The 13,303-nt window shown below is 31.7% G+C and overlaps 3 protein-coding genes across 4 annotated transcripts; 1 reads left to right on the top strand and 2 right to left on the bottom strand.

Annotated features, from left to right (window-relative positions):
• The first annotated feature begins 492 nt into the window (after positions 1-492).
• LOC101513756 (adenylyltransferase and sulfurtransferase MOCS3) lies at positions 493-5,613 on the top strand. The gene is made up of 11 exons (XM_004491370.4): positions 493-791; positions 1,237-1,329; positions 1,655-1,710; positions 1,896-1,960; positions 2,072-2,146; positions 2,285-2,363; positions 2,951-2,989; positions 3,107-3,215; positions 3,772-3,890; positions 4,114-4,230; positions 5,042-5,613. The coding sequence occupies exons 1-11, from the start codon at positions 587-589 to the stop codon at positions 5,435-5,437; spliced, it is 1,353 nt and encodes a 450-aa protein (XP_004491427.1). The 5' UTR covers positions 493-586; the 3' UTR covers positions 5,438-5,613.
• Positions 5,614-6,792: 1,179 nt separating this feature from the next.
• On the bottom strand, positions 6,793-9,617 carry LOC101513232 (aspartate carbamoyltransferase 1, chloroplastic). Its single transcript, XM_004491369.4, has 5 exons — positions 9,294-9,617; positions 9,042-9,181; positions 7,939-8,112; positions 7,420-7,656; positions 6,793-7,217 (listed from the first exon to the last, which is right to left on the bottom strand). The coding sequence occupies exons 1-5, from the start codon at positions 9,484-9,486 to the stop codon at positions 7,110-7,112; spliced, it is 852 nt and encodes a 283-aa protein (XP_004491426.2). The 5' UTR covers positions 9,487-9,617; the 3' UTR covers positions 6,793-7,109.
• Positions 9,618-10,326: 709 nt separating this feature from the next.
• On the bottom strand, positions 10,327-11,844 carry LOC140919477 (aspartate carbamoyltransferase 1, chloroplastic-like). Of its 2 annotated transcripts, none has more exons than XM_073365522.1 (3): positions 11,709-11,833; positions 10,608-11,137; positions 10,327-10,495 (listed from the first exon to the last, which is right to left on the bottom strand). In XM_073365522.1, exons 2-3 carry the CDS (start codon positions 11,110-11,112, stop codon positions 10,350-10,352), a joined length of 651 nt encoding a protein of 216 aa, XP_073221623.1. In that variant the 5' UTR covers positions 11,113-11,137; positions 11,709-11,833; the 3' UTR covers positions 10,327-10,349. The 2 variants fall into 2 exon arrangements, with proteins under 2 accessions (XP_073221623.1, XP_073221622.1); XM_073365521.1 differs by having other exon boundaries at positions 10,328-10,495; positions 11,705-11,844.
• Between the last annotated feature and the right edge of the window lie 1,459 nt (positions 11,845-13,303).

The raw sequence follows: 13,303 nt of genomic DNA, 5'->3' as shown, positions 1-13,303 counted from the left end.
TAGATAATATATAGATTCTTTTGTTGGTCCTCAAATAACTTTTACAATTTTTTTTAATGGTTTTATCAATCTTTTATCCAATCAAACAATTAAATTATTTTTTAATCTAAATAGAGGAACATCACACAGTTAACCATAGGCCTGATTTGTGAACATGAAAGATTATATATATATATATATATATATATATATATATATATATATATATATATATTTAACGAAGAATATTTTATTAGTTAATAAAATACTTTAAAATAATTAATATAACATGATAGTTATATACTTGAATCATTTTATAATTATATTAAATATGTAATTAATTATTTATATTTTTAGTGGATAATGAAATGTTGTAAGTGATTAATAAAATGTGTATACTTATAATCAATACATCTCGTATTAAATAATATTTGTCATTAAATAAACAAGAATTTGTACAAAAAACTAAAAAAATAAACAAATAAGATTAGGGAATGATTTGGCCGCAACAAACAGTAACATCATTAAGAATAGAAAACCCTGGTTTTGTTATGTTTGGTTTTTTGCGTTAAGAAAGAAACAGAGTCAACACTGAACACAGCACAAAATGGCTTCAGAGATTCTCCAACAACTTGAATCACTGAAGAACGAAAAGACCAAAATCGAACACAAAATATCACTTCTCGAAGCTCAACTCAAAGATATTAATCTCCAAAACGACGCCGCTTCATCCTATCTTACAAATGGATTGGCACCTCACATGATTCATAGATACAGTCGCCATCTTGTTCTTCCTTCCTTTGGGGTTCAAGGTATACATTCATACCACATGCAAATTACAATATCAACTATAAAGGGGAATTTTTTATTTTATTCAAAATTTGCATAAAATGCACTCTTCACTATACAATATTTATTTTAACTTTATGATTATAATTACCTCAGGGAAACTCATTGGCAATTTGTTTATTGGAATATTAAATTTGTTGACAATTTGAATCATTTTACTAATTTAAATTAGTAATGCAGTTGAAAAATTGAAAAGGGTCTTATAAAAAATGACAAAGGAAAATTTCAAGAGGGAACTATATTTAGGGACGGAGGTAGCAGTAATTGGTTTTGGGTTGCAATTGCTTTATAGAAATTAGGAAGCTTTAGGTCTTAACAATTTATAATCTTTGAAAATTGTTTATATTATATTTACCACTTTGTGAAGAGTTTTGAATTACTCTTTTTTTTTTTTTTCATGGTATGCAGGGCAAGCCAATCTATTGAAGTCATCAATTTTAGTTGTGGGAGCTGGAGGATTGGGTGCTCCTGCATTGTTATATTTTGCAGCTTCTGGTGTTGGTAAAACATGACACTTCTAATGATTGTTTCTTTATTCTTAATGGTTTTAAAAACCGGACCAGAGATCAAACCGGCGAGACCCTCTGAGTCATGGTTCAATAGGTTCACACAGTTGAACCAAATGACTAATAAAAAAATAAGTATTTAAAATTGAAAAAAACTAACTGGTTGAACCAACAACCGTGGTTCAATGTGGTTTTAAGAGACTGTGAACTGACTGTGGTTGAACCAACCGGCAGACTGGTTGGTTCCCAGTTGAACAGGCTGGTCCGGTTGTGTTATTCTATACTCACGTGAAAGCTTACATTTTGAAACTTGTTTTTAGGTCGATTGGGTATTGTTGATCATGACAAGGTTGAGCTGAATAATATGCATAGGCAGGTATAGTGTTCTTTCTAAACTTGTGGCATGGCTAGTGCAACATTTACTATGTGTATTGTTCATGTGTGTTGTGTGGCTGTGTTTGTACTTTTGTGAGTACTACTATCTTCCTTTGTTTGTTTTTGTTGATTTCCTGTTTGTAGTTTTGATCTTATTCACTTCAACTCACGAGTGTCGTATTTCAGATTATACACACTGAAGCATATATTGGTCAGCCAAAAGTGAAATCCGCCGCTGCTGCTTGTCGCTCGTATGTTGCTCTCTTTAATCTTACCTACAATTTATCTTGTTCATTTTGGCTCAGGTGTTTGTAACAATTGTGTATCACTGTTGTTGCAACCAAATTTTTGTGAATATTTAGGGTCAACTCCTCTATTGAAGTTGTGGAACATGAAGAAGCTTTGCGAACTTCCAATGCTCTAGAAATTCTCAGCAAGTAATTTTCCTTTCCATAACGAGATTGGTCTTTCTTTTTTCTCGAGGCCTGTTTTCTTCCATGCTTACTTTTTTTGTTTCCCTTGTGAATATTACCACTGAATCCGTGTGATTTCTTTTGATTGTGTGAATTTGTTAGATATGATATAATAGTAGATGCAACAGATAATGCTCCCACCCGGTACATGATCAGTGACTGCTGCGTGGTACTAGGAAAGGTAAATCTTAATGCTTCAATAGTTGAATAAATTGTGACCATTTGAATTGATGTCACACAGGGATTTTCTGTCGTTACTATATTTTTTATGTTCATTCGTGAATGCAATCTGTAAGTCAGCATTATTGTTAGTATTTGGTCCGTTGATTGATATGCTTGATATCTTCATTAATTCAGAAAAAAAGGAAGTTATGTTAATTGAAACATAAAATATTGAAACTTTCTCATATATTACGAGACAGATGAAGATTTCAACAAACAATATTTATATTTCTGAGATGGGTTGCATGTATATTATTGATTGTGGGGGAAATGCCCTTGTTAATTTCAATAGTTTTCAAAATGTATTGCTATGAGTTATTTCCCCTAAAATTCTTGTGCAATTTATCCCATTAGGCGTCAAATCAAATTTTTGAATTCATTGTAAATTTGAAAATTTTATGGCTTACTCATATTTCATTAACAGTTCTTTCCCTCATGTATTTATCTTATTTTTGTGCGCATATGTTAACACTATAATTTATAGGAAAATTTAAGTTACTCATAATACAACTTTTTTTATTAATTGCTTTTGTTGTACACATGCAGCCCCTTGTATCAGGTGCTGCTTTGGGATTGGAAGGGCAGGTATATGCCTAATTATTTTTGTTCTAGCATTTAAGTTGAATGATGCTTCACAAAGCAACTAGTGCTTGATAATAACCCATAAGTTTGAGGTATAATTATGGATAACTTATGGTGCAGCTCACTATCTACAATCACAATGGTGGCCCTTGCTATCGATGCCTCTTTCCAACTCCACCACCTAGAACAGCATGTCAAAGTTGTGCTGATGGTGGAGTACTAGGAGTAGGTATGCTCTCTTCTTTTTTATTATCATGCTTAACCATAAAGAAGCAGATTTTAGTTGATTGTTAGCCAGCTTAAAAGTTTGCCTAATCTTATTAATATTGGTAAGTATACCATGTTAAAGAAAATTTAGAATGGAGAACTAAAGGGACAACAGGTTGGAGTAAGAATGACTAGTGATTGCAACATAAGGCATATTGCATTTCAAATTGTTTATTTGAGATTGAACTCCTTAGTAGGACTGAATAGTGAAAAGACAATTGGTGTGTAATGTTAAGGCTCTTTATTTGGCAACTCATTTAGCCAAGCCCTGATTAGATGCACGGCTTTATAAAATCCATGTCTATAATTTTAAATATGGGTAGCTCAACTTGTTTGAGCTGAGTTTAGGAGTTAAAGGACCGAGATTCAAACCCTCGTGAAGAAGAGCATATTAACATAACCAATATACTAACATTTTTCTATTAATAAAAATCTTGCATTGATTCTCATTCGAACCTTTTTTCCCTTTGCTATTACAATTTGTTATGATTTTATGACATTTGGTCTGTTCATTTCAGTTCCTGGTATAATTGGCTGTCTCCAAGCTCTCGAGGCAATTAAGATTGCAGCTTCTGTTGGCGAACCACTCTCCGGAAGGATGCTTCTCTTTGATGCATTGGCTGCACGGATCCGTGTCGTATGTTAATAACTTTACAACCTTGCTTATTGTATGTATAGTCATTATTTTATGCATTGTCCCCAACAAGATGGAATTAAGATATAGAATTCCAATGATAGTAATGGATAATTGTTTTTTGAGGATGTACTATGAGAAAGAAATATTAAATTTATGGATTAATATCCGATTTCTATAACAAGATCTTATATATTAGTTAATGATTATATTTTTTTCTGCACAGGTTAAAATCAGAGGAAGGTCTTTGCAATGTGAAGCTTGTGGAGAAAATGCAACATTTAATCAGCAGTACTTTCGAGAATTTGATTATGAGAAGTTCACTCAGACTCCCTTGTGTGTGGTATGATTTCTCCGAATTTGATTTCTTTTACTCTTCCCTGTATTCAGATGAGATTGTTTTACATTTAGTTGTTTTGCTTTTGCATTTACTATATTGGATGACTTTGTTGGAGATAAAGTTCTTGAAAGACTAATTGGCCCAAACAAACCCTTCTAAAAAATGGCTCTAACTTCTAACATGTTTGGAGCTTCTTAGAACAATGTATACTTTTCTAATTGGCCCCATCAAACCCTTCTTATTAGGGTTCACATCAGGTTGACCCAAGCAAAATTACTTCAGCAAAATATTACTGCATCTATCTCTAAATATAGGACTGTATTGACTAAATCACGGCAATTAAGAAAGTTGATAGTAATATTGATTGAATTCGTTAACAAGAGAATTGTTTTTACAAATTTAAACTTCAAGAGAGAGAAGGCGTTAATGTTAAAAAAAAAATTGGTACAAGAAAAGTATGTAAATTAGTTAGAAGTGTGTTAGTAAAAAAATGATTACTAAAGTTGAAAATTAAAATATGGTCGTATAAAAAAGGACAAGGAAATTTCTCAATAGAATCTTATATTTAAGGACAGAGGTAGTGGAAGTTAAAATCTGCTAGCCAACTCAGGGTGCCAATCAAACTCATCGATAAATGAAGTTTTATTTTTGTTGTTTTACTTGTTTTCTATTACCCAAGTGTATTATCTAACTATTGCTAATGGAATTTAATTCTTGTACTTGATCTTAAAACTTACTAATATTGAGAAGTAGTAAAAATATTTTTCACATCATTATTAATGGCTAATGCATTTCCAATTCCATGCATATGCAGCCTCCTACTAAGTTAAATCTACTTCCTAATGAATCAAGAATAAGCAGCAATGAGTACAAAGAAATAGTTGTCAACAAAGAACCACATGTGTTGGTTGATGTTAGACCAGCTCACCATTTCAAGATTGTGTCTCTTCCAAATTCCTTAAACATTCCACTCTCAACTTTAGAGTCTAGGTTGCCTGAAATATCATCAATTTTGAAGAAAGACGATGAAGAGGAAAAAGGTTTGGTCAATGGTTCAAGTGCAAAATTGTATGTAGTATGCAGAAGAGGAAATGATTCTCAAAGGGCTGTTCAATACCTTCAGAAAATGGGTTTTACTTCTGCTAAGGACATTGTTGGAGGCTTAGAGTCTTGGGCTCAAAATGTGGATCCTAACTTCCCTACTTATTAGTTTGTGTAGTTAAACTTTCATTAACTTATACTTCTAACTTGAAATTATTTCTTTTTATATTTTATAATGGTTGTTGTTTTCACTTTCCTTGTATTTTTCACCTTACCTTTAAAATGTTATAGAATCCTTATAGAACATTTTGCATTGGTTACAGAACATTTTTACCTTACGACTTAGTACCTGTTTGTTGTCACGGTGGGACCGCATGGTGCACCAACTCCACAATTTCCTGCTTCTAAAACACCATGTTTGAATTGTATTTTTTGATGAATTGATTTGATATTACTAGTGTTAATTTTTCTTGTAAAGTGTATTAGAAGTGTTAAGTTTTCTTGAAAATATGCTCAATGGTGGTTTTGATCATTGTGAGAGTGCATACTGATTTCAAACAAAGTGTCTTCAATGCAGTGATAAGTGAAATAGGGGATTAGATTATTTGTCAGCTGAGTTTGAAACTTTTAAATAAAAAGAGTATGTTCTTTAGCTTTTTTTGGTCAATAGTGATATAGCTTAAAAGTTAAAAAAAAGAAAGAGCTACTTTTTTTCTATAAAAACTACATCTATATTCGGAAGTATACTTTCACGAGGAGAAAAAACTGTGTTTTTGTTTAGAAATGTACTTTTGGAGGGTAAAAAAAATTGAAAAAGAAACTCCAAAAATGAAGAGAAAAAAAAAAGATGTTCAAGATTATAGGACCTCTTGTTTGAACTTGATTGAAAAGATTTAAACTTCAACTTTGTTTTTCTTGGAAGCTTTTTATCCAATCTCCACATATACTTCAGAGTTATATATTTCAAAAAACAATTATTTTTTGTCATTCAAATATATACTTCCAGACACATCTGTAATTTCTTAGAAACAGAGTTAAAAGTAATTCTTTTTCCGTTATAATCCAAAGTGACAATAATAATATTTGGGTTATATATATATAAATATATATATTTAGTTGTTATAAAATATACTAATCAAGTTTAGTTCTTACTCCTTCAAAATGTTTAATATTTACAAAAAAAAATCATAATATTTGGTCCTAAGTTTAGTGATTTTAGATGGAAAAATATCACTTATGTTTAGCTTCTGAAATCACCAAATTAAAAACCAAACATCAATATAATATTTATAAGGATTAAACTTAATAAGGGGATATTTTGTAAGAACTTAAAAATATATTAACTCTTATAAAAATATATTTTACTCATATTTCTTAATACAACATTGGAGCATACAGAGAGGTGTAAGAAGATAGTTCTATCTGTGAAAGTGTAGTTCACAGTAGAACTAACACCACTGGTTCTTTGAAAAATAGTATATTGTAATTTGTTATATTCAATTTCATGGAATATTGTGATGATCATTGCTAAAAAACCCATACGTTAACATGGTTAAGTGTCATAAATCTGGACAATGCACAAATTTTTGGTACATCACAGGTTAATAATGTAATAAATAAAATGAGCCAATTTATGTACTTTGGTCATGCACTTTGGTAAAAGAAAAAAACTTGCATATCAAAAATTATACCCAATGTCAAAAACTTATTTTCTTCCTCTCTTTCTCACTATATGTGAGACTCTGATGTCAACATAGGCGACAAAGACAAGTAAACTAAGATAACTACTCAAACAATTTAGGATTAAATCATCTTGGTCACTTGGAAAATGAACACATCTTTTACCAACCAAGAAGCAAAACCTTTAATAGAGCCATCCTTATATATAAACCATTCTTTGCCTGCCTAAAGTAAGCAGCCCTTGGATCACTATCAACATCGACTTCGATCTGCATCAAGTTAAACGGACTGATTTAGTTTATATTTAATCTCAATGCTTATGTTCATAATGACTATGAAAATATCAGGTCTAGTAGTGCAAGTGTGTACTGTGCAAGTGTTGTAAACTTTGGAATACTGACTTCGATTTCTTTTCATAAAAAAATGACAATGAAAGTGTATATATCACATGAGATGGTTGTATGTGCTTACTTCGTCGAGTCTTGGAAGAGGGTGCATTACAACAGCATGATTTTGCATCACCTTTAGAACATCTTGATTCACAATGTACTTGCCTCTTGCCTCTTCATAAAGGTTTAGTTTCCCTTCAAATCTTTCCTTCTGAATGCGAGTTTGATAAACCACGTCACATTTAGAAGCCACTTCCATTAAATCAGAACTTTCTTCCCACTCCACTCCTTTTGATGTCAGATACTCTTTTATGTCATCCTATAAAATAAAAATCCATAGCTCATCATGTAATGTAATGTTCCTGACATATTGTTGTTAAATAGCGACGCTATAGTGATATAATGTAGTAAAATTTGAACAAATCGCTATTGTTCTGCTATAGGCTATTTAGTACAAAACATTGTCAAATAGCGGCATTATAGCACTATTGTGTAGCGGAATTTGAACAAACCAATATTTTTCGTAATCTGCGATTGACAACATTCTTAAACATCTTATATCATGTACATGAAATCATGACTAAGTATTAGCAACAATTACCTTCATTTTGACCACATTAGGAGAGACAAAATATAATTTCACATCCCGATACTTGGCAAGTAAGTATGCAAGTGAGCGTACTGTCCTCCCATTAGCAAGGTCTCCGACAAGCCCAACTTTAATTCCATCCAGCTTTCCTATCTCTCTTTCAATGGTATATACGTCTAACAGCGCCTGAGCAGTTCGAAAAAGCAAAAGTTTGAACACAATAGTACAATCCATTTACTATAAACAAACAACAACCAAACTTTTTCTCCAGTAGGTGAGGTTAGTTATATGAATGAACAATTGGCTTCATAAGATCCTGTAATGTACTAGGTCCAAAAATACATCATTTACCTCTAAATTGGTGCATATCATGTTTAGATTGGACAAAGTTTTACATCAACAGTTGACTTCCTAAAACAATTATACTCTTTTTTCCGAGAGTAGGACTCGTTACATACACAGCATAAGCAGAGTTTTAAGTGGTATACATGACAACAAACATGATAAACATGTGACATCGATTGGGTCGGCATTAACAAATAAAGTGTAAACAAAGGTATGCGCCAAAAAATAGAGTATATTTCAAGGTACATTTAGCTAAGAGACTAGTATGTCCTCAGAAATTATATGAAGTAGCTGATTTTCTGTTTCAAATACCCTTATAATTGCATCAGCAGAATAAGGGGTACTGCCATAAAGTTTCTGTACAATGTCACAACAAACATGTGACATCGATTGGGTCGGCATTAACAAATAAAGTGTAAACAAAGGTATGCGCCAAAAAATAGAGTATATTTCAAGGTACATTTAGCTAAGAGACTAGTATGTCCTCAGAAATTATATGAAGTAGCTGATTTTCTGTTTCAAATACCCTTATAATTGCATCAGCAGAATAAGGGGTACTGCCATAAAGTTTCTGTACAATGTCACAAATGAAGATGGAGTGGTGCAATGCAAGTTCTGCAGTCTTAAAGTTCTCTATCCACATATCTTAAGGTAATAGACACATTATTAGCTGAGAAAAATGTATCATCCTATGTTCGTTCTGATTGACTTGCGCTGCGAAACATTCAATTTTGCAGCACTAAAATGTATCACAGAGAATTCGTTCATACCTGAGTGGGATGCTGTCCCGGGCCATCGCCTGCATTGATTACTGGAATGGTAGCAGTTGCTGCAGCTTTTTTGGCTGCACCACTTTCAAAGTGCCGCATCACAATTACATCAGAGTAACCTTCAACCGTTCTTATAGTATCTGCAACAGACAAAGTAACATGAAGATTCATAAATTTCTTACAGAATTTTTTTGAAATGAAACTACATTAATGAACTTTGATTTTGCCAAATAAAAAACTACAGGCACGCACCTTCGAGCGTCTCTCCTTTAGCCACGGACGAAAACTCTCTAGCATTTTCAGTTGTGAGAACATCCCCACCTAATCTTTTCATGGCAGATTCAAATGAAAGCCTAGTTCTAGTGGAAGGTTCATAAAACAATGTAGCCATGAGGTAACCCTTTAGCATTTGGCTCCCGGACGAGTTGTTCCGAATATTCTCCATACTCCTTGCAACTTCAAATATAGCACTGAGAGTTTCTCTATCAAATTGTTGAGCTTCAATCACATCATCAAATTGAAACTTTTGCCCAACAGAAAACAAAGGTGCACTTTCAACTTGAAGTGCGCCCTTTAGATTGGACAAAGTTTTACATCAACAGTTGACTTCCTAAAACAATTATACTCTTTTTTCCGAGAGTAGGACTCGTTACATACACAGCATAAGCAGAGTTTTAAGTGGTATACATGACAACAAACATGATAAACATGTGACATCGATTGGGTCGGCATTAACAAATAAAGTGTAAACAAAGGTATGCGCCAAAAAATAGAGTATATTTCAAGGTACATTTAGCTAAGAGACTAGTATGTCCTCAGAAATTATATGAAGTAGCTGATTTTCTGTTTCAAATACCCTTATAATTGCATCAGCAGAATAAGGGGTACTGCCATAAAGTTTCTGTACAATGTCACAACAAACATGTGACATCGATTGGGTCGGCATTAACAAATAAAGTGTAAACAAAGGTATGCGCCAAAAAATAGAGTATATTTCAAGGTACATTTAGCTAAGAGACTAGTATGTCCTCAGAAATTATATGAAGTAGCTGATTTTCTGTTTCAAATACCCTTATAATTGCATCAGCAGAATAAGGGGTACTGCCATAAAGTTTCTGTACAATGTCACAAATGAAGATGGAGTGGTGCAATGCAAGTTCTGCAGTCTTAAAGTTCTCTATCCACATATCTTAAGGTAATAGACACATTATTAGCTGAGAAAAATGTATCATCCTATGTTCGTTCTGATTGACTTGCGCTGCGAAACATTCAATTTTGCAGCACTAAAATGTATCACAGAGAATTCGTTCATACCTGAGTGGGATGCTGTCCCGGGCCATCGCCTGCATTGATTACTGGAATGGTAGCAGTTGCTGCAGCTTTTTTGGCTGCACCACTTTCAAAGTGCCGCATCACAATTACATCAGAGTAACCTTCAACCGTTCTTATAGTATCTGCAACAGACAAAGTAACATGAAGATTCATAAATTTCTTACAGAATTTTTTTGAAATGAAACTACATTAATGAACTTTGATTTTGCCAAATAAAAAACTACAGGCACGCACCTTCGAGCGTCTCTCCTTTAGCCACGGACGAAAACTCTCTAGCATTTTCAGTTGTGAGAACATCCCCACCTAATCTTTTCATGGCAGATTCAAATGAAAGCCTAGTTCTAGTGGAAGGTTCATAAAACAATGTAGCCATGAGGTAACCCTTTAGCATTTGGCTCCCGGACGAGTTGTTCCGAATATTCTCCATACTCCTTGCAACTTCAAATATAGCACTGAGAGTTTCTCTATCAAATTGTTGAGCTTCAATCACATCATCAAATTGAAACTTTTGCCCAACAGAAAACAAAGGTGCACTTTCAACTTGAAGTGCGCCCGCCCGGCACAGAATCTCGCTGCCTTTGCTTGAAAGTTTCGATTTTTCCAAAACTTCAAACGGTGAAAATGACTTCAAATGAATCCGCGGACGGTTTAATAAACAAAATGCAGAGGTTTTTGAATCTATCTTTGGATTAGTAACTCCCATATGCATAGAGCATGAGAATAACGAAGCAGCATTCATTGTGTTTTTTGTTCTATACAAGAAACTGCAAAACACAACACAAAATCATGATTTTTGCTATGAATAACAAAGTCCTTTACAAATTACATAGAATCACAAAAAAAAACAATGAATTCAATACTCAAAAGCAAAAGAACATGAAAGTAACATGATAATGATATATGCTTTTTCGAAAAAATCGTTATTTTACTCCCTGCAAGCATGAGACGCTGTCACTATAGTCTTTAACGTATCAAAAATGTAAATACATCTCCAATATTTCTTTTGTTACTAATTTTATTGTTGCTAATTTTATAAACTAAATTAACCAGCGAAAAACATATACGAATATTAAATCGAGTAACTAAAGACATATACGAGTTCGAATAATATGTTGTAGGTTTCAACAATATATAAACTAACAATATACAAAAATACAAAAATAAAATAGAAAAATACACAATGAAATTAAAGGGGCGATCATATTTGATAAACAAAATCCAACATAAAAATGAAGTTGTAATAATAATAAAAAAGTAGTAAGAGTAATAAAAATGAAGTTGTAATAGTAATAAAAATGAAGTTGTAGTAAGAAGGAAGAAGAAAAACGAACCTACGTGTGAGAAATGAAACAGAGGGAACTGAATACAAGATGATGCTGGCTGCGAAAAGGGTTTAACTGAATTTAAAATAATTAGGTTAAGTGGCTGTGGATCGAAAAGACTCAAATACCCTTATTGGTGTTAGGAAAACATCGCTATACACTGCAAATATTACCGTTATTTTCATGCCCTCGCTTCTCTTCTCTGTATTTATTGTCACACCATTAAATAAGGAATAAGAAATATCTTCGGTTTCTATTTGCTTTTTAAATTTATGTTACTTTTATTAGGTAAAAATCGTTTATATATTTAGAAACAATTAAAATATTAAATCAGAAAGTGTATATTTATTAAATAGCATTTTTTCCGATGTCTATAACAAAAAATTAATATGCATTTGGATGTCCACATGTAAGACAAATTATGTTAGTAGTTTTGGCTTATGCACATTCATCTTATTATGATAACCAAACATTTACGGTGCTTGTAAGGGCATTGGTTGTCCCAGATAAGCAAGTCATATATAAGTTCATTGGTGACGACGTGTTTATCCTATTATGCATTTGACATGGGGTCTAATTATATGTTCCGAATACTTAGACTATTTATTACTTATTTTATTAATAATTGTCTTTTGACGGCTATTTAATTAAAAATTAAAAAGTATTATTAAGAGTGTGAATATATTAGACTGATCCACAAATATCTATGCTTTAGAAACGTCAAATTTAAAAAAGTCAAAAAAGTCATACTATGTTATATAATAAAATTTTTAGATTTATTAAATTTTTTATTTTTTTATTAGATATTTAACTTTTAGTAATATGTATATTAACTTTTTTTTAGTTTTGACATACTTAAATGAATTATTATAAAATAGAATTGAAGTAAGATGTGTATAAAATCATATTATTCAAAATTTCATATTAAAATAAAACTTAATTTAATTGATATATTAACTTGGTAATCTACTTAAAATATATTTGATTATTCATTCAAAAATGTTAAAATAAAATAGGTTTTTAAACATGCTAACAAGTTATGTTAGACTTCTATGACTCATACCATAAACATAAATCTATGATAGACTACATCTTAGACTTAAATCTTAATTTTTTTGATAAACTTAACAAAACTTAACTCGGTTAAATCTATTCTCACTTATAAGTCTATTCTCACTTGGTGAAGTCTAAATCATTAAAAAAAAAATACTTATTGTCGTTCATGTTCTAAAAATTAGAACAATATTATAAGGAACAATATATCACATTAGATAATGTTTTCATATTAGAAATAATGTATTTATTTTAGAAATATTTAGGATTTAAATATCTGATCAATAAATATTTGAAATAATGTATTTATTTAAAATTGGGATAAATATATATATTTGATCAAATATTTAATTATAAACATAGTTAAATAGTTCAAATATTTATTTCTTTTCAAAAAGTATGGGCCCTATTGATCAAATATCTCCAACCTCGGTAAATACATATCTCTTCACACAAAAAGAAAATCACCGCGTATCTATATAATTATGTTTTAACGCCTATATATTAATCTGCATATTTATATCTACAACTAAGAAATTATCAATATATTAATTT

The sequence above is a fragment of the Cicer arietinum genome, chromosome 2 (assembly GCF_000331145.2).
Source record: "Cicer arietinum cultivar CDC Frontier isolate Library 1 chromosome 2, Cicar.CDCFrontier_v2.0, whole genome shotgun sequence".
NCBI classification, from domain to species: Eukaryota; Viridiplantae; Streptophyta; class Magnoliopsida; order Fabales; family Fabaceae; genus Cicer; species Cicer arietinum.
Note: the sequence above shows the minus strand (reverse complement) of the source record. Positions and strands in the feature narration are given on the sequence as shown.

Bases quoted from the DNA above. Each gene is read 5' to 3' on its own strand.
- LOC101513756 (XM_004491370.4), top strand. From the start codon at position 587: ATGGCTTCAGAGATTCTCCAACAACTTGAATCACTGAAGAACGAAAAG. The intron at 2,990-3,106 runs GTATATGCCTAA...CTTATGGTGCAG, and splicing joins CTTTGGGATTGGAAGGGCAG to CTCACTATCTACAATCACAA. The intron at 4,231-5,041 runs GTATGATTTCTC...ATGCATATGCAG, and splicing joins CTCAGACTCCCTTGTGTGTG to CCTCCTACTAAGTTAAATCT.
- LOC101513232 (XM_004491369.4), bottom strand. From the start codon at position 9,486: ATGGAGAATATTCGGAACAACTCGTCCGGGAGCCAAATGCTAAAGGGT. The intron at 7,657-7,938 runs GTAATTGTTGCT...TTTATTTTATAG, and splicing joins CTAATGTGGTCAAAATGAAG to GATGACATAAAAGAGTATCT. The intron at 7,218-7,419 runs GTAAGCACATAC...AACTTGATGCAG, and splicing joins CTCTTCCAAGACTCGACGAA to ATCGAAGTCGATGTTGATAG.
- LOC140919477 (XM_073365521.1), bottom strand. From the start codon at position 11,112: ATGAATGCTGCTTCGTTATTCTCATGCTCTATGCATATGGGAGTTACT. The intron at 10,496-10,607 runs GTGCGTGCCTGT...TGTCTGTTGCAG, and splicing joins TAAAGGAGAGACGCTCGAAG to ATACTATAAGAACGGTTGAA.